At 41.6% G+C, this 21,470-nt stretch overlaps 1 protein-coding gene and 1 long non-coding RNA gene across 7 annotated transcripts in view; one reads left to right on the plus strand and one right to left on the minus strand.

Annotated features, from left to right (window-relative positions):
- Positions 1-2,708, minus strand: part of DYNC1I2 (dynein cytoplasmic 1 intermediate chain 2) — a 63,633-nt gene extending 60,925 nt beyond the window's left edge. For 2 of the 6 annotated variants that reach the window (XM_036879139.2, XM_036879137.2), the window contains exons 1-3: positions 2,563-2,706; positions 2,318-2,457; positions 1,083-1,199 (exon numbers count right to left, since the gene is read on the minus strand). In XM_036879139.2, coding sequence (XP_036735034.2) covers positions 1,083-1,190 — 108 coding nt within the window. In that variant the 5' untranslated portion in view covers positions 1,191-1,199; positions 2,318-2,457; positions 2,563-2,706. Of the gene's footprint in view, positions 1-1,082; positions 1,200-2,317; positions 2,458-2,562 lie in introns of all 6 variants that reach the window. The other 4 variants (XM_036879135.2, XM_036879138.2, XM_036879136.2 and 1 more) reach the window with 4 other exon arrangements.
- Positions 2,709-2,814: 106 nt separating this feature from the next.
- Positions 2,815-21,470, plus strand: part of LOC130684112 (uncharacterized) — a 138,169-nt gene continuing 119,513 nt past the window's right edge. The window contains exon 1 of the long non-coding RNA XR_008998265.1: positions 2,815-2,888. This is a non-coding gene — a long non-coding RNA (uncharacterized LOC130684112). The remainder of the gene's footprint in view (positions 2,889-21,470) is intronic.

A 21,470-nucleotide genomic window follows, 5' to 3' on the forward strand; every position in this document is an offset into this window, starting at 1 on the left:
CACTTATGGCCATCCTTAGCAAACAAAAATCAAATTTGCTCTCAGCACTGAAGGGTATGGATACTACTTGAATAGCTCTGCCAGTCTGACTCATGTTTCTATAAGCTGGTTTTTAATCAAAACAGCTAACTTAAAACTCAAACCCCCTTATAATAATGTACCACAGATTCAGAATAAACTAGAAAATTCTTCAATTAGGAGCTTTTACAGCTTCATGGCAATGATACACGTAAATTCTACTTTTTTTCTTTTATTGATTTTTTTCCCCTATGAGATTTCTAGAAATCTTGGCTATTATTTAGGCTATCACATAGAAAAACTTAGTACTAATATCTTAGGACACTTAGGCCAAACTATTTTACCCAGACCATTTAAAATATATGTGTGGTAAAAGTGTACCAATCTGTTTAAAAAGTTTCCATAGCGATAAATGTACATTTTATTATAGGGGCACATGAAATATCTCCAGCTCAGGGCCAGTGTATACTTGTCACACACAATAAAAGGTGATGTAAAAAATCAGATGACATAAGTACCTGGTCCACCTTTATGGCAGTATCAAACCAACTACTTGATAAAAATATTTCAATGATTAACTCATGATAAAGGAGGTAAGAACAAATCCCCTAATCAATTAAATAATCTACTGTATGTTTCTGTTTGCTGTTATCTATTCTGAAAAATTATTAGAATTTCAGACTAGTAAAATGTTCAGATAAGTTCAAAATCCAAACTAGGTTATGATATATGCTGTTGTATGAGCTATTACAAGGCAGATGCCCCTTATTTATATGATAAACATACTCCTAGAAGAGTAAATATGTAAATTGAACTTTCATGAATCAAATCCTAGAAATGCATTAACCTATATGGTATATTTTTATTCAGTAAAAAAAACATTTTCCTTTACAGTTTTGTCATTTTCACATACCTGGTTTCTTCAAAGATCCACCTATAGTGCTATATTTGTAGGCACCTGCTGAATTTTTTAACTATTCTGAAAGTATTACATAAAACTATAAGTACTTGAGAAATATCCAATTATTTAATATTCAGTTTATTTTTTAAAAAATCAAACATACTTCCTTTTTCTTCCTTTCTTCTTCTTTTCTCTTCTTTTCCTCTCTGATTTGGGCCAACCGCTGCTTCTTTCTTTCCAACTCTGCCTTCAACTCACTTTTGTCTGACATCTTTGTGACCTTAAGAAGCATATAATCATTTATAATCATCATTGCACTGGTAAAGGCATCATTTTTTTAAAAAATTAGTCTTCAAGAATTGTCTCAAGAGGCCATGAACTCCAATGTTCTTTAAGGGGAACTTTATATAATCTCTACTTTTGAAATAGTGGAAGCATATATTTCACTAAGACTTGAAAAACACCTTAAACAAATGTATATAATAAATAAATATTCAGAGTTGAGCACAGTAACTACCACATAGTAACCTCTTTAATGCTCACATGCCCAAGTTTAACCCAATGTCGCTGGTCCTTAAAACAGAGGACATGAGTTGGCATTAAGAAGCTCTTAGGTTATATGACACAAAACAAATCTATTACCAGAGTTTTTCATTCATTCCTAGAAATTTGGTAACAACAATATGTAGTCAGAAAATTTCTGTAAATTCTGTAGCTGCCATTTAATAGTAATACTAAGGACAAGCAAAACACAAAAATTACCATCTTTAGCAATTAAATATACTTAGTTAAGGTAAGTGTATTTTCGGTCAAAGCCCAACAGAGTACGACTGGCCGAACTACATACAGATGACCGGCCTGCTCATTCTCACGGAGGCCAGAGCCTCCATCAATAAGTTCACTTTCTTAAAACTCCAAGGAAAATAAATTCTCTGCAATTTTGTGCTACAACCCCGTGTTTGGATACTCTCCGAGACACAGACTCAGACACACATACGACGCGCGCACGCGCGCGCACACACGCACACACACACACAGTGACTGAAAACGCTGTCAACGCAAGAAGTAATGACTTTCATTTACAAACTGGAGCAAGAAGTCATTCTCCCGTGGTATCACGGCCCAGACGCCGCGTCCAGAATAGGGTGTCCGGGCGAGGGGGCCCGTGGGAGCCAAACAAGCCTCGAGGCTCCTCAGGCCACCAGCGCAGGGTCGCAGAGGGAAGGCGACGGGCTCGTACTTCTGGCCTTCCCGTGTCACCGCACCCGGCTGTCCGCGCCTCTCCTTCCAGGAGCCGGGCAGGGCGGCGCTGTCACCAGCAACTGCCAACCTGCTCTGCGAGCCCCAGGACGAGAAACAGCAGACACAACAGCCTTGACGAGAGAACAGTTAACCCACCTGCCAAGTGGCGGGACGGGGATGAATCGGTGCGCCTGCGACTTCCCGGTCACTCCCTCTTTTTCGCCCCCAACGCCCAGAGCTGCCGCCACCAGCTCCGCGGCTTCCTGAAGCACACAAAGGAGGATAGGCGGTGGCTTCTACGGCGAGAGCGCAGGGACAAAAGGCTTCAGTAGAACGAGGTCGCTCCCCGAAAGGGAGGGTGGGGCCTTGCTGTGGGGATTTGTAGCCCCTCTGTGACTTACCTGGGTAAAGCAGAAGCCAAGAGATGAAAGAACCCGACCGGCGCAGGGTCAGTTCCCCCTTTGTCAAAAGCTGGAAGACTACACCTAATATTCTCCAGCAGGGTAAGAAACCACCGCCATTGCCGAACTGTCTGACACGACGCGGGAGAACTACAAGCCCCAGCTCCAAGGGAAACCTGAGTGCGGGCGAGCACTGCATTCTGGGAGTTATCAATGGTGGTCGCAAAGTATGCTGGGTCTTGTAGTGTTTCCCATTTCGAGGCCTTTTTCCTTCAGGATTGAAGAGAACCTTCCAGCACCTCTCTTTAACGGATTCTCGTGCATTGGTCAGTGCTCACAATGCGGTAATATATCTTAAATTCTTTGACTCAGTACTGCCGAGTTTTAAGAAGGGTTATTTTCCAGTGGTGAACCTATATATTCCACTGCACATTTGGTGAACACTTTTTAGGGTATATGCACCAGTTTTAGAAAAAAAAGTCTTACAGAGGCTTCGTGGGGGCAGCTTAGGCAATATCTAAAATGTAAAACCTAAAGTTTGAAAATTTAGTGTAACACCATTCTGTCAAAAAAATGTGAGAAATTGTTTTATCACAAAAAGATTTGTAAATCTTTACTCAGTTTTTATTAGCATTTGTGGTTGTAAACTTGATGAGCTAGAGTGTTGCAGTTATGAAAATTAGTAATACAAACTTCTGATTCCTGTATTTTCTTTTAAATTTCATCATGTACACATGGAATATCTATTTGAGCCTATAAATAAAATGGTTTCAGTTGCAATAAATAATTCTATATGTAAGTCCAGGGAGAGGAAATCTCAGGACAAAATATCTCTAAAACTGAAATCAATTAAAGGGAGAAATAAAGTTTAAAACCCATTTATTGCTTACAAACTGCAGTCTGGAGCCATCTTTCCTACTGCGGCAGAAGCAAGCCAGGACCTCCCTCCTAACCTCTCAGGTTCAGATAAGCCCTCCATTGCCCAGGTAATTACCCATTGATATGGAGAAGAACTTCCCTCCACCCCCGAGGAATGCCTGTTGATATACAGATGCACTATAAAGCCAGGCAAGATATTCTGGAAACATTACAATTTTATCCACACTATGTTAACCAAAGTTGCAAATAAAATTCTGTATTTTGTCGCAGTGTGGTAGGTCTATTTTGCATTCTTCTCAAAGAATTTTGAACAGAAAGAATTTTATACTGTTGAAATCTAAACCAAGCAAGAATGGTTTCCACAGTCAGATTTTTTTTTTAATATACAAAGAAAGCAAAATTATTGGAATAGGAATTTATCAGAATGTATGGGTTGATACACATTTTAAAAATGTTTATTTAAATAACTTAAAGCAGAGAGCAGGAGCCAAGATGGTGGCGTGAGTAGGGCAGCGGAAATCTCCTCCCAAAACCATATATATTTTTGAAAATACAACAAGTATGACTATTCCTAAGAGAGAGACTAGAAGATATAGGACAACAGCAAGGCTACATCTACAACTGTGAGAACCCAGTGCCTCATGAAGGGGGTAAGATACAAGCCGTTGCCCGGAGGGACCCGAGAGCCCCTCACCCCAGCTCTTGGTGGGAGGAGAGGAGTTGGAGCAGGGAGGGAGGGAGTGGGAGCCCAGGACTGCCAAATACCCAGCCCTAGCCATCTGCACCAGGAGCTCAGACACACAGTGCGTGGTGTGCTGCATACTAGGGAAACGGAAGAGTAAAACCTGTGGGTGGGGTCCCAGAGCCGGCTTCCCTGTGACAAAAGAAAAGTGAGTGCTTTTTGAAAGTCTTAAAGGGACAGGGACCCCACAGCTGGATGGAAGAAACACGGCACACTCAGTCCAGCAGCTGGGAATCCCAGGGAACTCTGGGTGCCCTAACCCCCTGGGCGGAAGTGCAGCTCTGAGGCCCCTCATGGTGATAAACAGCCTCCAGCCCATTCCCCCTCTGGCGTGGGCCACCATAGTGGAACAGCAGCCTGAGACCTGCCACACTCACAGCAGTCATGCAGAGCATCCTCCATAGCCCCCAGGCCAGACTCAGAGGCCCCGTCTGTGCGCAGCTGCCCAGCACAAGACACTAGGGGTTTCTGTTCTCCCAGAAAGGAAGGAAAGAAGTATCTGGAAAGGGTCTTGGTTCTCCCAGCTGAAACATGTGCCAACTGCCCACGACTACCTCTATCACCATGAAAAGGCAGAATAATTTGATACCAGAATCACACAGACAACCTCCCCTGAGAGGGAATCTGAGGAGATAGATTTAACCAATCTTCCTGAAAAAGAATTCAAAATAAAGATCATAACCATGCTGATGGACTTGCAGAGAAATATGCAAGAGCTAAGGAGGGAGAATACAGAAATGAAACAATCTCTGGAAGGACTTAAAAGAAGAAAGGACAAGATGCAAGAGGCCATTAATGGAAAAGAAATCAGAGAACACGAATGCAGAGAAAGTGATGCAGAGAGAGATAAAAGGATCTCCAGGAATGAAAGAATATTAAGAGAACTGTGTGAACAATCGAAATGGAACAATATCAGCATTATAGGGGTACCAGAAAAAGAAGAGAGAGAAAAAGGGATAGAAAGTGTCTTTGAAGAAATAATTGCTGAAAATTTCCCCAAACTGGGGAGGAAATAGCCTCTCAGACTACGGAAGCACACAGAATTCCCAACACCAGGGACCCAAAGAGGACAAAACAAAGACACATAATAATTAAAATGGCAAAGATCAAAGACAAGGACAGAGTATTAAAAGCAGCCAGATAGAGAAAAAAGATCACCTACAAAGGAAAACCCATCAGGTTATCATCAGACTTCTCAACAGAAACCTAACAGGCCAGAAGAGAATGGCATGTATAGTAAATGCAATGAAACTGAAGGGCCTTGAACCAAGAATACTGTATCCAGCATGATTATCATTTAACTATGAAGGAGGGATTAAACAATTCCCTGACAAGCAAAAGGTGACGGAATTTGCCCCCCACAAACAACCTCTACAGGGTATTTTAGAGTGACTACTCTAGATGGAAGCACTCCTAAGGCTAAACAGATGTCACCAGAGAAAATAAAATCACAGAAAGAAAACGAAACAATCAAATACTAAAGGCAAAAATAAAATCAACTACCCACAAAAGCAGTCAAAGGAAACACAAAAGAGCACAAAATAAAACACCTAACATATAAAGAATGGAGGAGGAGGAATAAGAAGGGAGAGAAATACAGAATCATCACACTGTGTTTATAATAGCTTAATAAGAGAGTTAAGTTAGACAGTAAGATAATAAAGAAGCTAACCTTGAACCTTTGGTAACCACAAACCAAAAGCCTGCAATGGCAATAAGTACATATCTTTCAATAGTCACCCTAAATGTAAATGGACTGAATGCACTAATCAAAAGACACAGAGTAACAGAATGGATAAAAAAGCAAGACCCATCTATATGCTGCTTGCAAGAGACTCACCTCAAACCCAAAGACATACACAGACTAAAAATCAAGGGATGGAAAAAGATATTTTATGCAAACAACACGGAGAAAAAAGCAGGTGTTGCAGTAATAGTATAAGACAAAATACATTTCAAAACAAAGAAAGTCACAAGAGATAAAGAAGGACATTACATAATGATAAAGGGCTCAGTCCAACAAGAGGATATAACCATTATAAATATATATGCACCCAACACAGGAGCACCAACATATGTGAAACAAATACTAACAGAATTAAAGGGGGAAATAGAATTCAATGCATTCATTCTAGGAGATTTCAACACACCACTCACTCCAAAGGACAGATTGAAATTCTACCAACCCACTTCTCAGAGAACAGACATAAAACCAGAAATAAATTGTACAAGGAAAGCAAAAAAGGCTCACAAACACATGGAGGCTTAACAACATGCTCCTAAATAATCAATGGATCAACAACCAAATCAAAATAGAGATAAAGCAATATATGGAAACAAATGACAACAACAACACAAAGCCCTAACTTCTGTGGGACGCAGTGAAAGCGGGATAAGAGGAAAGTATATAGCAATCCAGGCCTATTTAAAGAAGGAAGAACAATCCCAAATGAATAGTCTAAAGTCATAATGATCGAAATTGGAAAAAGAAGAACAATGAGGCCTAAAGTCAGCAGAAGGAGGGACATAATAAAGATCAGAGAAGAAATAAATAAAATTGAGAAGAATAAAACAATGGAAAAAAATCAATCAAACCAAGAGCTGGTTCTTTGAGAAAATAAACAAAATAGATAAGCCTCTAACCAGACTTGTTAAGAGCAAAAAAGAATCAACACACATGAAAAGAATCAGAAACGAGAAAGGAAAGATCATGATGGATCCCACAGAAATACAAAGAATTATTAGAAAATACTATGAAAACCTATATGCCAACAAGCTGGAAAACCTAGGAGAAATGGACAACTTCCTAGAAAAATACAACCTTCCAAGACTGACCAAGGAAGAAACACAAAATCTAAACAAACCAATTATAAGCAAAGAAATTGAAGCAGTAATAAAAAAACTACCCAAGAGAAAAAACTCCGGGCCAGATGGATGTACCTTGGAATTTTATCATACATACAGAGAAGATATAATACCCATTCTCCTTAAAGTTTTCCAAAAAACAGAAGAGGAGGGAATACTCCCAAACTCATTCTATGAAGCCAGCATCACCCTAATACCAAAACCAGGCAAAGACCACAACAAAAAAGGAAATTACAGACCAATATCCCTGATGAACATACATGCAAAAATACTCAACAAAATATTAGCAAACCGAATTCAAAAATACATTGAGAGGATTGTACACCATGACCAAGTGGGATTCATCTCAGTGATGCAAGGATGGTACAACATTTGAAAATCCATCAACATCATCCACCACATCAACAAAAAGAAGAACAAAAACCACATGATCATCTCCATAGACACGGAAAAAGCATTCGACAAAATTCATCCATTCATGATAAAAACTCTCAGAAAAATGGGTATAGAGGGCAAGTACCTCAACATATAAAGGCCATATATGATAAACCCACAGCCAACATCATACTGAACATTAAGAAGCTGAAAGCTTTTCCTCTAAAATTGGGAACAAGACAGGGATGCTCACTCTCCCCGCTATTATTCAACATAGTACTGGAGGTCCTAGCCACGGCAATTAGACAAAACAAAGAAATACAAGGAATCCAGATTGTTAAAGAAGAAGTCAAACTGTCACTATTTGCAGATGACATGATATTGTACATATAAAACCCTAAAGACTCCACTCCAAAACTACTAGAACTAATATCAGAATTCAGCAAAGTTGCAGGATACAAAATTAACACACAGAAATCTATTGCTTTCCTATACACTAACAATGAACTAACAGAAAGAGAAATCAGGAAAACCATTCCATTTGCAATTGCATCAAAAAGAATAAAATACCTAGGAATAAACCTGACCAAGGATGTGAAAGACCTATACCCTGAAAACAACAAGACACTCTTAAGAGAAATTAAAGAGGACACTAACAAATGGAAACTCATCCCATGCTCTTGGCCAGGAAGAATTAATATCATCGAAATGGCCATCCTGCCCAAAACAATATACAGATTCGATGCAATCCCTATCAAATTACCAGCAGCATTCTTCAACGAACTGAAATAAATAGTTCAAAAATTCATATGGAACCAATGAAGACCCCGAATAGCCAAAGCAATCCTGAGAAGGAAGAATAACGTGGGGGGAATCTCACTCCCCAACTTCAAGCTCTACTACAAAGCCACAGTAATCAAGGCAATTTGATACTGGCACAAGAACAGACCCACTCTATGGTTGTAAAGAAAATAAAGACCCAGCAGCTGAGAGTTCCCCAAGGAGAGGAGCAGCCCCCTCCCCAGGTCATGGAGCACTCTATTCTCCTGAAAAAGACCCAAGAAATGATGGCACAAGAACACGAGCTGCAAACTTCTGTGGATTCCCTGATGAAAGAAATGGCATTAACGCGAGAGGAGGCAGCACAAGAAAGCTGACAGCAAGGTGCCGTTGAAGAGGCAAAAATTTCCTTACAGAACAAGATGGCAGTGCTGCCAGGTGCCCTGAAGGAGGAAAAGGCCATAAAGGAAAAAGATGAACTCCTGAGGGAAGCAAAGGTGGAGATGTCACGAGAACGCCAGCTGTGAAGCATTGAGGTGAAGGTAAGAGAACTGCTGAAGACTGAGCTAGCATTGCTGCGAGGCACAGCAGAAAAGGTAAAGGTTGTAGCAGAGGAGGCACTTGGGGGAGGGGAGAGAAAGGTGCCATCAGCCCTGGAAATGGAGGAGCTGGAGAAGGATGAAGGGGTGGTGTGGGAGGCACTGACCTCTCCTCTATTGAAAGCATGCCCAGTGGTTGTAAAGAAAATAAAGGCCCAGCAGCCAAGAGTTCCCCAAGGAGAGGAGCAGCCCCCTCCCCAGGTCGTGGAGCACTCTATGCTCAGCTCCTATACTCAGGCCGAGAGGGTGGATTTTGGCTCCCAGTTTAGGCAGAAGCCTAGACCGGTGAAACAGAACAGAGACTCCAGAGATTAACCCAAACATATAAGGTCAATTAATATACGATAAAGGAGCCATGGACATACAATGGGGAAATGACAGCCTCTACAACAGTTGGTGTAGGCAAAACTGGACAGCTACATGTAAGAGAATGAAACTGGATCAGTGTCTAACCCCATACACTAAAGTAAATTTGAAATGGATCAAAGACCTGAATGTAAGTCATGAAACCATAAAACTCTTTGAAAAAAACATAGGCAAAAATCTCTTGAACATAAACATGAGTGACTTCTTCATGAACTTATCTCCCCAGGCAAGGGAAACAAAAGCAAAAATGAACAAGTGGGACTTTATCAAACTAAAAAGCTTCTGTACAGCAAAGGACACCATCAATACAACAAAAAGACATCCTACAGTATGGGAGAATATATTCATAAATGACAGATCCGATAAAGGGTTGACATCCAAAATATATAAAGAGCTCACACACCTCAACAACAAAAAGCAAATGATCCAATTACAAAATGGGCAGAGGAGCTGAACAGACAGTTCTCCAAAGAAGAAATTCAGATGGCCAACAAACACATGAAAAGATGCTCCACATCACTAGACATCAGAGAAAATGCAAATTAAAACCACAATGAGATATCACCTCACACCAGTAAGGATTGCTACCACCCAAAAGACAAGCAACAACAAATGTTGGCGAGGTTGGAGAAAGGGGAACCCTCCTACACTGCCAGTGGGTATGTAAATTAGTTCAACCATTGTGGAAAGCAGTATAGAGGTTCTTCAAAAAGCCCAAAATAGAAATACCATTTGACCCAGGAATTCCACTTCTAGGAATTTACCCTAAGAATACAGCATCCCCCTCTCAAAAAGGCATGTGCACCCCTATGTTTATCGCAGCACTATTTACAATAGCCAAGAAATGGAAGCAACATAAGTGTCCATCAGTAGATGAATGGATAAAGAAGATGTGGTACATATACACAATGGAATATTATTCAGCCATGAGAAGAAAACAAATCCTACCATTTACAACAACATGGATGGAGCTAGAGGGTATTATGCTCAGTGAAATAAGCCAGGTGGAGAAAGACAAGTTCCAAATGATTTCACTCATCTGTGGAGTCTTAAGAAGAAAGAAAAAACTGAAGGAACAAAACAGAAGTAGATTCACAGAACCAAAGAATGGACTAACAGTTACCAAAGGGAAAGGGACTAGGGAGCATGGGTGAGAAGGGAGGGCTAATGGGGTGGGGGGAAAGAAAGGGGGCATTATGGTTAGCATGTATAATGTTGGGGGAGGCACAGGGAGGGCTGTGCAACACAGAGAAGACAAGTAGTGATTCTACAGCATCTTACTATGCTGATGGACAGTAACTGTATTGGGGTTATGGGGTGGACTTGGTGAAGGAGGGAACCTAGTAAACATAATGTTCCTCACGTAATTGTAGATTAATGGTACCAAAAAAAAACCTTATAGCATTATTTGGCAACATAAAGCAAACACCAAAATAATGTCCTTCCTATTTTCAAGAAGGACATTGCCCAAATCTAGGATTAGCCTCTAGGATTCATATTCTATTCTATGTCCTTAGGCCTGTGTCTACTCTTTTCCATGTCTTTCTCTGTCTGTATGCAAGATAAGTATCTCAGAAACATATATAAGAAAGAAACTCCTTTAAATTCTAAGACTTTCCCCCATAATGTAAAATTTCAAAAAGCTTTATAACTTGTAACTCCAGGGAGAGGAAATACTGGGGCAAAATACCTCTAAAACCATGTGGAGAAGTTGGGGTTCCTATGGCCAGGATCCTCACTGAACTTAAACCACTTGACGACGTAACTGGCCTGTTGTTAGGCTAGCACTTCCACAGCTTTAGGCAATAAGGTATTATTGCACTATATAGAGAGCTCCGCCCAGTGCTCTGGGTGGAGGCAGAGATGCTAGTGCTCAGCCTACTGCCAGGAGAACAACCCGGGTAATAAACCCTTTTACCCCAAAGAAACATTCTACTGTAATTTCTTTGGTCGTATTGAATCCATAGCAAACTTGCCGGGGGTTTAAACCCATTGGCAAGACAATTGGCGAAGTCATCAGGGTTAATTTTTGACCAAGGAAAAAGACAGGCTGCCCTTATGGGAGGGGTGCTTCAGAGGGCTGCCCCTATGAATGGGGAGACAGTGGATTGTCTCCCAATGGGTATGTGTTGTGAGGTGGCTTGCCTCCTAGAGGGCTGGGCCCCACCCCAGGACTGGAGGCAAGTGGAGGCGATACCTGAGGCAGTAAGAATAGCCCTTGGTATAGTAAGTAGGTCTTTTAAGAGACAGAGTGCCCACGAGGCAGTGGGGACTGTGGGTTGGCTGCTTCTCACAATATTAAAAAAGTCTACAGAAGAGAAGGACATGCTCCTGAAAAAGACCCAAGAAACAGTGGCATGAGAATGTGAGCTGCAAACTTCTGTGGATTCCCTGATGAAAGAAATGGCATTAATGCGAGAGGAGGCAGCACAAGAAAGCTGACAGCAAGGTGCTGTTGAAGAGGCAAAAATTTCCTTACAGAACAAGATGGCAGTGCTGCCAGGTGCCCTGAAGGAGGAAAAGGCCATAAAGGAAAAAGATGAACTCCTGAGGGAAGCAAAGGTGGAGATGTCACGAGAACGCCAGCTGTGAAGCATTGAGGTGAAGGTAAGAGAACTGCTGAAGACTGAGCTAGCATTGCTGCGAGGCACAGCAGAAAAGGTAAAGGTTGTAGCAGAGGAGGCACTTGGGGGAGGGGAGAGAAAGGTGCCATCAGCCCTGGAAATGGAGGAGCTGGAGAAGGATGAAGGGGTGGTATGGGAGGCACTGACCTCTCCTCTATTGAAAGCATGCCCAGTGGTTGTAAAGAAAATAAAGGCCCAGCAGCCAAGAGTTCCCCAAGGAGAGGAGCAGCCTCCTCCCCAGGTCGTGGAGCACTCTATGCTCAGCTCCTATACTCAGGCTGAGAGGGTGGATTTTGGCTCCTGGTTTAGGTAGACACCCATACTGGGAGTCAATATCAGCTTGGCTCCTGCCTCTATGGGACTTAGGGGTGGATGGAATTGTTCTGTCAGAATCAGAGATGGGAAAGCTGGCTTCCCTGACTATTCAGCCCACCTTGAGGCAGCGGTTACAAAGGGCACATTAGACCCCAGGGAATCACTCCTTCCTTGATTGGCTTATGGCTGCACTTCATGCTGTGTGCCCCAATCAGGGTGATCTACCATCCTCTCCTGCTAGACGGTAGATGTATGCTGAGCTCCAACAGGTATTACAAGAGCTAGGCATAAGAAATGCCATCTATAGTCCAGAGAATAATGACCCAGATGAAGAGACTTTCATTTCTGGGATGAGAAATATTGTGCTTTAAATGGCTCCCACATCCCTCTTTGGGTCTCTAGTGGTGATTCTTTCCCTTCACTTAGGGCAGCCCATAAGCAAGGTGACATGCACAGTAGCAGACTTAGGAGAGGCTGAAGCAATGAGAACACAGAAAGAAATAAGGTCTGCCACTCACAAGTAGAACTTAAAGGGCTCCATGAAGTTTACGAGGACCCATATGTGAGTTGATTTAATACAGGAAGGAGCAGATGGAAGGAAATTAGATGGGAAGTCAAATAGGATCTTACTAGAACTATGGCAACAACTGAAACCAGAGCAGCAGTTCCAGCCATTAAGACACAAGAGGCAGAGGACAGAGACAAAGCCACAAGTCTGGCCTGTGTGTTTGCAAGACTTCCTGCTGGAGAGCAAGCCAATCTCACTCAAGCCCACACAGGAAGATGACTGGGGAACATGGTTCGACTGAGGGGAAGGTCAAGGTATCTGCCCTGAGGGACCAGGGAGAACCAGAGGCCACATGTTGAAATAGCTATCCATTGGTCCCCGGTGAACATACAAGTGTCCTGGATCTGGTGGACACAGGGGCTGATGTTCACTGATTCGTGGTAACCCTGAGCGGTTCCCTGGGACCCCCCACTATCATAGACGGATATGTGGGTAAGACTATCAGAGTGAAACAAGCCAAATCCCTTTGGGAATAGGGCATCTACCCCCAAAAGAGTGTACTGTGTATATATATCTCCTAACCCTCAGTATATTTGGGGGATTGATATCCTGCAGGGTCTATGGTTGCAGACCACTGCAGGTAAGTTCAGACTGAGAGTACATGTGGTGAAGGCAGTATTGAGGGGACATGCTAGGCACCCGCCCATAGCTTTGCCTGTGCCTCAGCAGGTGACTAATACCAAACAATACAAACTGCCTGGAGGGCATAAAGAGATTGGAGAAACTCTCCAGGAACTGGAAAAGGGTTATTATAAAGCCCACCCATAGTCCTTTCAATTCCCCAGTGTTGCCAGTAAAAAAGCCAGATGGCTCCTGACGTATGACTGTGAATTATAGAGAACTGAATAGTCATACCCCCTATGCATGCTGCTGTCCCCTCTATTGCAGGCCTGATGGATACACTCAGCCATTAACTAGGAACTTACCATTATGTGGTAGATCTTGCTAATGCCTTCTTTTCCATTGACATTGAACAGGAAAGTCAGGAACAGTTTGCCTTCATGTGAGAAGGAAGGCAATGGATTTTCACCATCCTTCCACAGGGATACTCCACAGCCCCACCATCTGTCATGGACTTGTATCCCAGGACTTGGCTACATGGGAAAAACTACCCATGGTGCAGCTGTACAATTATACTGATGACGTCATGCACATGTCCAATTCTCTTTCAGATCTAGAAGGTGCAATACCTAGACTACTGCAATATTTACAGGAGAAAGGATGGGCTGTGAACAGCACCAAGGTACAAGGACCTGGTTTATCAGTCAAACTCTTGGGAGTTGTTCTGCCGAGTAAGACTAATGTTATACCAGAGCAGTCATAGATAAAGTCTAGGCCTTTCCTACCCCTACAACTGTAGCATTGTTACAGGAGTTTTTGGGTGTTCTAGAATACTGGAGAGTGTTTATCCCACACTTGGCACAAATTCTGAAGCCCTTATACTGATTGGTATGAAAGGGCGTCAGGTGGGACTGGAATGAGACATGTGCATCTGCCTTTTCTACAGCAAAACAGGGAGTCAAGGCCATGCAGGCCTTGAGTGTGATAGACCCATCAAGGCCCTGTGAGCTGGATGTTCATGTGACTGAAGACAGTTATGGCTGGGGTCTCTGGCAGCAGCTTGAACAAACTTGCCAACCGATTGGATTCTGGTCACAACTCTGGAAAGGTGCAGAGTTACGATACACTTTGATAGAAAAACAACTGACTGCCATGTATCATGCATTGCTGGCTACAGAATCCATCACTGGAATGGCCCCCATAAAGGTAATAACCACCTATCCCATCTTGGGTTGGGTACAAGACTGGACCCAAAAGCCAAAGTGTGGTGTGGCACAAATGCACACGTTGGCCAAGTGGGGTGCTTACCTACAGCAGCGTAGCACTCTCTCTAGTAGCCCCTTGAGTGAAGAGCTCCAACGGGGCCAGTGGCATATACTAGTGAAAAGCAGAGAGAACTTGCTTTTGAACCATTAGCAGCAGAGAGTCCCTGTCGGGAGGGAAGAGCCCCTATACCTGAAGATGCTTGGTACATAGATGGCTCCAGCTGTGGGCAGCCCTCAAAATGGATGGCCATAGCTTTGCATCCTAAGACTGAGACAATGTAGATGGAAGATGGTGAGTGGAAGAGCAGCCAATGGGCAGAGTTGCGGGCCATGTGGCTTGTGATCAGTCAGGAGCCCTCTCCTATAGTTGGTTGGACTGACAGCTGGGCTGTCTATCAGGGCTTGACCCTGTGGCTACAACCTGTTAACATGCCAACTGGCTGGTTGGTCACCGACCCCTTTGGGGCAAGAATTGTGGCCAGACTTATGGGCCTGTGGTCAGACTAAAATAATTACAGTATACCATGTTACAGGTCATTTGCCACTGGCATCCCCAGGAAATGATGAAGCAGATAAATTGACCCAGATATATTGGTTAGAAGGAAAGCCTGCCTCTGATGTAGCCCAATGGTTATATCAGTATTTGTTGCATGCAGGACAAAAGACAATGTGGGCTGTAGCCCATTGGTGGGGCTTGCCTTTGACCTTTGAATAAGTTAAGAGAGCCTGGCAGGAGTGTTTCGTATGCTCCAAAAGGGACTTTCAACGAGTTCCACAGCAATGTGGGACAATAGCTAAGAGGTCTGTACCCCTTGTCAGGTGGCAGATAGACTATATTGGGCCTCTACCTGTGTCAGAAGGTTATTGGTATGCCATGACTTGTGTGGACACAGCTTCTGGACTTCTGGTGGCTTTTCCTTCCCATTGTGCAGTCCAGTAGATGACCAAAAGAGACCTGGAGGATCTCTTTGCAGCCTATGGGTAACCACAGGTAATTGAGAGTGATCAGGGCCCCCATTTTACTGGACATACACTGCAAGAATGGGTGAAACAACTGGAAATCAAATGGAAGTTTCATGTGCCATACAATCCTACCGCAGCAGGCATGATAGAGAGGTACAATGGCTTGTTAAAATCTAGACTAAAGCTAGATACTTATAGTCTGCTGGGATGGTCAGTCCGCTTATGGACTGTGCTATGACATTTGAATGAGAGACCCTGAAAGGGAGCCCTGAGCCACTTAGACATGTTAACACATATGGCTGCCTCCCCTATACAACTGCAAGTACAAACCAAGGAAGAATCACTGAAGCCAAGGTTCGGCCAACAGAATAATATCTTGCTGGCAGCACCAACTACACAGAACCCTGGAGACTCCACTGAGTGGACGTAGCCTTGGACCTTTTGACACATGAACCAGTGATGGCTGGTTCTCCTGGCACCTTGAGGACAGTGCCTGGAAGCTGGCCTTCTGTGTATTCCTGGAATAACAGCAGAGTGGTCCCCAAAGGTCACAGTAGTATATCCTGAGTGGCCAGAAGGTAGGAGCATCTTACTGAGGAGTTTTGTTTTATCATTATGGCCAGTGCATGCACCTCCAGTAGCACTATAGACCCCTCAGTAACCCCCACAGAGAGAGGAGTTAAGATATGGTGTACTAGACCTGGATGGGACCTCTTCCTGCTACAGTCCTATCACAGGACCACTCTCTTGCATGCATCTTACCCGATGAACAAGATTTGCCTATGTTGGTGACACTAAAACATGTGCCTTATCACCCCTAAGGTATTTGTGGATTGGGAACCTCCTCTGGCTTGAAGATTGTTATATTTGTTCAAAATCTTGTATCTTAACTTTTGTTATTATCTCTTAAGTTGTTGTTATCATCTGTTGCTGTTGTGGAATTTGGTTACAGTGCTCCAAGTCTCTCACACAGGGACCACTGCAAAAGATTGAGAGCATGTTGATTGTAAGGTGAGAATTCTGGAGGGGTGGAGTGTAGGGAAGTTGGGGTTTCTATGGCCAGGATCCTCACTGAACCTAAACCACTTGATGATGTAACTGGCCTGTTGCTAGGCTACTGCTTCCACACCCGTAGGCAATAAGCTATTATTGCACTATATAGAGAGCTTGGCCCAGTGCTCTGGGCAGAGGCAGAGATGCTAGTGCTTGATCTATCACCAGGAGAAAAAGTCAGTTAATAAATCCTTTCACCCCAAAGAAATGTTCTACTGTCATTTCTTGGGTCACACTGAATCCATATCGAACCTGCTGGGGGTTGAAACCCATTTGCAAGACCACCAAAATCAGTCAAAGGGAGAAATAAAGTTTAAAACCGTTTATTGCTTACAAACTGCAGTCCGGACCATTTCTCTCTCCTGCTCAGGCAAAAGCAAGCAAGACCTTCCCCCAACCTCTCAGGTTCAGATAAACCCTCAGTTGCCCAGGTAATTACCCACTGATATGGAAATGAACGACTTCTCTCCATCCTTTAGGATCGCCTGTTCATATAGAGATGCACTAAAGCCAGGGGAGATATTCTGGAACATTACAATTTTACCCACATAACCATACTACCTTTCTGTTCTCTTTTATTTCCTAGTATTTAGTTTTCATTAATTAATTTGAAAAATTGTTATCAATTTCCTAGCATGTGCCAGGACTGTTGCTGTGTGCTATATGTTAAGACCTAAAATATGTACTTCTCTGTTCTCAATGGGGTACGGTATCAGGACACTCAATTCAACTAAGTATTATGATGGGATTAAGTAGGGAAGTAATGGAAATACTCTGGAAAATAAAATTTTCAGAAAAGGGTGATTTCAGAGGTAACTCTTTGATTCTAGAAGGCCTACTAGCCATTAACCAAGCAAAGAAATATGCCAGAAATTTCCTTAGTAAGAGGAAAGAATATGGCTAATGTACAGCGTTATGAGAGCAAGTGCTACTGGAGAATCTGGAAATAGTTCAGAATGGTTGTAGGCAGGGATCAGAACAGGGGAATGAAACCATAAGTAAGAACAAGTCACATATGCCGGTTTGGATTTAGTCCTGAAGATGATGTGAATCCACTGACAGATTTTAAGTAGGAGGATGGTATGATGAGCTTAGTATATCAGACACCTGATCTTTCAAAGTGGTCTGAAGAAAAAGCTGGTATACTAGTATTTTGTCTTTGCCCTTCAGACTCATTTTCTGCCCTCTTTGCCAAGCTCTGTGCCTCTGGGGATTGACCTCTGCTTCTCTGAAGACTGCCTTGTGGTTGGGTCTGACCAAAGAAAGGCTTAAGCAAGGTATCAGAAGATAGGTGTAAAGTGAATGGGCATCTCTTCCCCACTCTGTTCTTCTGCTGTTACATATCCAGCAGTAGCTTTGTCCCTACATGGCTAGAGTTCCTGCTGGGGGACTCCTCCTCTAGGTTCTACTTTTAAATGGACTCTGGAAACTTTATGTTCTCCCTTTGTCTCTTTAGCATCCTCTCTAGCTAGTCTTTAAGTGCCTCATCAACCTTATTTGCCAGCCTTGCTGTAACTGGTCCTTTCATTAAAGTATATTTGAAGTATCTAGGTAAATTTTGTTTCTTGCTTAGACTCTTCTTGACACAGTTTGGTTGGAGGGATGGGAAATGGAGAGAAAAGGCAGGGTAGAAATTGGAAGCAGGGAATACAATTGGAAGGCTTTTGGATGGAGCCAGAAATTGCATGTGTACAAACCAATGCATTACCAATGGGAATTAAGAAAAATAGATAGACTGGAGAAATATTAAGTTTTGTGTAAAACTAGGTACCCCAACTGACTTACCCACTGAAAACAACAAAATTTGCAGGATAAAACACTTTCCTTCTTGATTTAATTAGCTGACAAGAAAGTAAGGAATATGTGGGACAAAAGAAGGTGGAAACCTAGAGAGCATTTGCCTAACCTGCTGAATTTTCACAGCCCCTGTAGGGCTCAGACAACAAGAGACAAAACCCAAGGCCTACCCTAGACTGGGGTTTTAAAAGGAAACTTACCAATACATCCTTGATGTAAGAAATCCACCCCCACTTCCGAAAACTCTGCACTGAGTGGGATGGGAGTGAGGAGCCAAATCTCCACTGAGAATGTACAGTCACAAGTGGGACTCCACAGGGATTTTCAGCCTGAAATTTCATTTCTTGGATGGTACATAAAAACATGGACTGAAAATTTGGTTTCAAGATGTCCCAGACCTGTTATGTACTCATGTGCCTAGGAGAAGCAAACACAAATTTTTTTGTAGGAGCCCATCCTTATTCCTGGCTTTGAAGAATTCCTCATAGATAAATTTCAAGAAATATGAGCTCAAAACCACAAAACACACAAAGAAGAAAGAAACCAACAGCAAGAACCAGCCAACCAAAACAATAGAAGAGCAAGACCTAAAGAGATATTAGAATTATCAGAATATAAAATAAATACTGTTAGCACGTTGAAAAAATAAAAGGAATTAGCGGCAAATGGGTAAGTGAAATCTAGAACTTGACACAGCAGACTAAATCTGTAGAAAAGAAAACAAAACAACAAAAACCTTGGAAATAACCCAATGTCCATCAACTGGTAATGGATGAACTTGTAATATATCCATTCAATGGAATACTACTCAGCAACAGAAAGGAATAATCTTCTTATGTGTGCAGCAGCAAGAATGAATCTTGGAAACATCATACAGAGCGAATGAAGCCAGGTATAAATGAGTACATACTACATGATTGTGTTTTGTGAAATCCTAGACAGGGCAGACCTACAGTCACAAAACACAAATCAGTGGTTCCTTGGGGCTCAGATGGAGAGCGTGGCTGCCAAAGGGACATAAAGGAACTTTTTAGAGTGATGGGAGTGTTTTGATTACTATGGCTTTGTGGTAAGTTTTGAAATATAGAAGTGGGAGACCCCCAATTTTATTCCTCTTTTTCAAGATTGTTTTGGCTATTTGGTGTCCCTTGAAATTTTATATGAATTTTAGGATGTATAGTTCTATTTCTGCAAAAAAAAAAGGACTTGGGGATCTCCTGGGATTTGGGTGAGGATTGTATTGAATCTGTAGAAAGCTTTGGGAAGTATTGCCATCTTAACAATATTAAGTCTTCCGATCTATAATCGCAAAGTATCCTTTCCATTTATTTAGTCCTTCTTTGATTTCTTTCAGCCAGATTTTTCTGGTTTTCAGTATATAAGTGTTGCCCTCCTTGATTAAATTTCACCTATTTAATTCTTTTTGTGCTATTTTAAATATAATTGGTTTCCTAATTTCCTCTTTGAATTGTTCATTGCAGTTGTATAAAAATACAACCAAGTTTTGTGTGTTAATAATGTATCCTGCAACTTCACTGGATTCATTTATTTGCTCTGTTTTTTTGTAGATTATTTAGGATTTTCCACACATGATTATGTAACTGCTAAGTGATAGTTTTACTTCTTTCTTTCCAATTTGGATGCCTTTTATTTCTTTTTCTTGCCTAATTTCTCTGACTAGAACTTGTAGTACAATGCTGAATAAAAATCATGAAAGAGAGCATCCTTGCCTTGTTCCTAATCTTAGGGGAACATTTTGTCTTGAAACTAAAAATCAGAATGCCTCTCATTTCATTGGAAGATTAGCCAAGATAATTCTGTGGAGTTTGGTCTCTAAAACTATTATTTGGCCTTGCCCACCCTGGGGAATTGTGTCAGCTCTGTATTCCAGGGACGGAAGAAGATACCTGCTTTCAGGCAGGGGTCTAAAAGTGGTATGGGAAATATCTAGATATTGCTTGGATTTTCCATCCACTTAATAGAAAATAAATGATATGTGAAATGCTTTAACTTGTTTCTATCTCTTAGTGTCCTAAAATTTCTGTTTTATTGTGATTTTAAAAATCACTGGTTAAATAAGGCTGCTTACCTGTTTTTCAAATCTTAAAATAAGATTAAGAAAATAAATGAACAGCTGTAGAACACAGTACCATGAAGCCATTAAAACTGACATGTAGTTCTCTATGTGCTAATGGCAAATAACTTCTAATATAATTTATAATTGAAAAAATCAGGTACAGAATAATTTGCATAGCATGATTTCATGTGTGTAAAAAAGAAGCATATCCATGTGTATGCTATTTTTGCAAGGATATATAAGAAGTGAGTAATAATGACTGTCTTTAGAGAAGAGGCTTAGCACTCTTGGGATCTAAAGCAAAACACTTTCTCCTGTGGCCCACTTGAATTTTTTTTAATAACCTACTCATTTTTGTTTTGTTTCATTTTTTTAACACTTTAAAAACCCTTTATCAGCATTGATTAGAAAGACTGTAATGTCTGAGAAAAGGTTAATATTCCAGATATTACTTAGCTCAAACCACTATGTTATTCCTATTTCTTTTGGTGACAGGGCAGAGGAAGAGTCATAGTAAGCATTACTGGTATTTTGTTTTGGTGGGACAGTTGGGAGATTTGCATTTTAAAACTTCTCAGAATAGTATGTAAGGAGGGTAGAAATAGATAAAAATTGTGTTTGTGGAACACATCCAAATCTAAAATTATTCCCAATTTGGGAAAATTTTATGTAAATAACAACTTGAACATACTGTAAAATTTGATTTATTTGAAGTTTTAAAGCAGGCAAAACTAATCTAACCATCTAAGAGTAGTAGCTATTGAAGTTTGGGGGTGTTTACTGGAAAAGGACTTTGAGAAGCGCAGGTAATGTTCCATATCTTGATCTGGGTGGGGGGATTACACAAATTTATGTAATCTATAAAAAATTCATTTTACATCATAAAATTGTACAAATGTTATGGGTTTATATAATCCATAAAAAATTATACTCTTTAGAAGGGTCATCTTTATATATGCCATGTTCAATAGAGAAGTTAAGAAAAAAGTAGCATACTAAACTGTGGCACTTAAACAAATAAACAAACATACAAGCCATCTGCAAGGTGGAATACCCAAATCAGAAGAGGAAGAATTTGA

Source organism: Manis pentadactyla, chromosome 6, assembly GCF_030020395.1.
Source record: "Manis pentadactyla isolate mManPen7 chromosome 6, mManPen7.hap1, whole genome shotgun sequence".
In the NCBI taxonomy this organism is placed as follows: Eukaryota; Metazoa; Chordata; class Mammalia; order Pholidota; family Manidae; genus Manis; species Manis pentadactyla.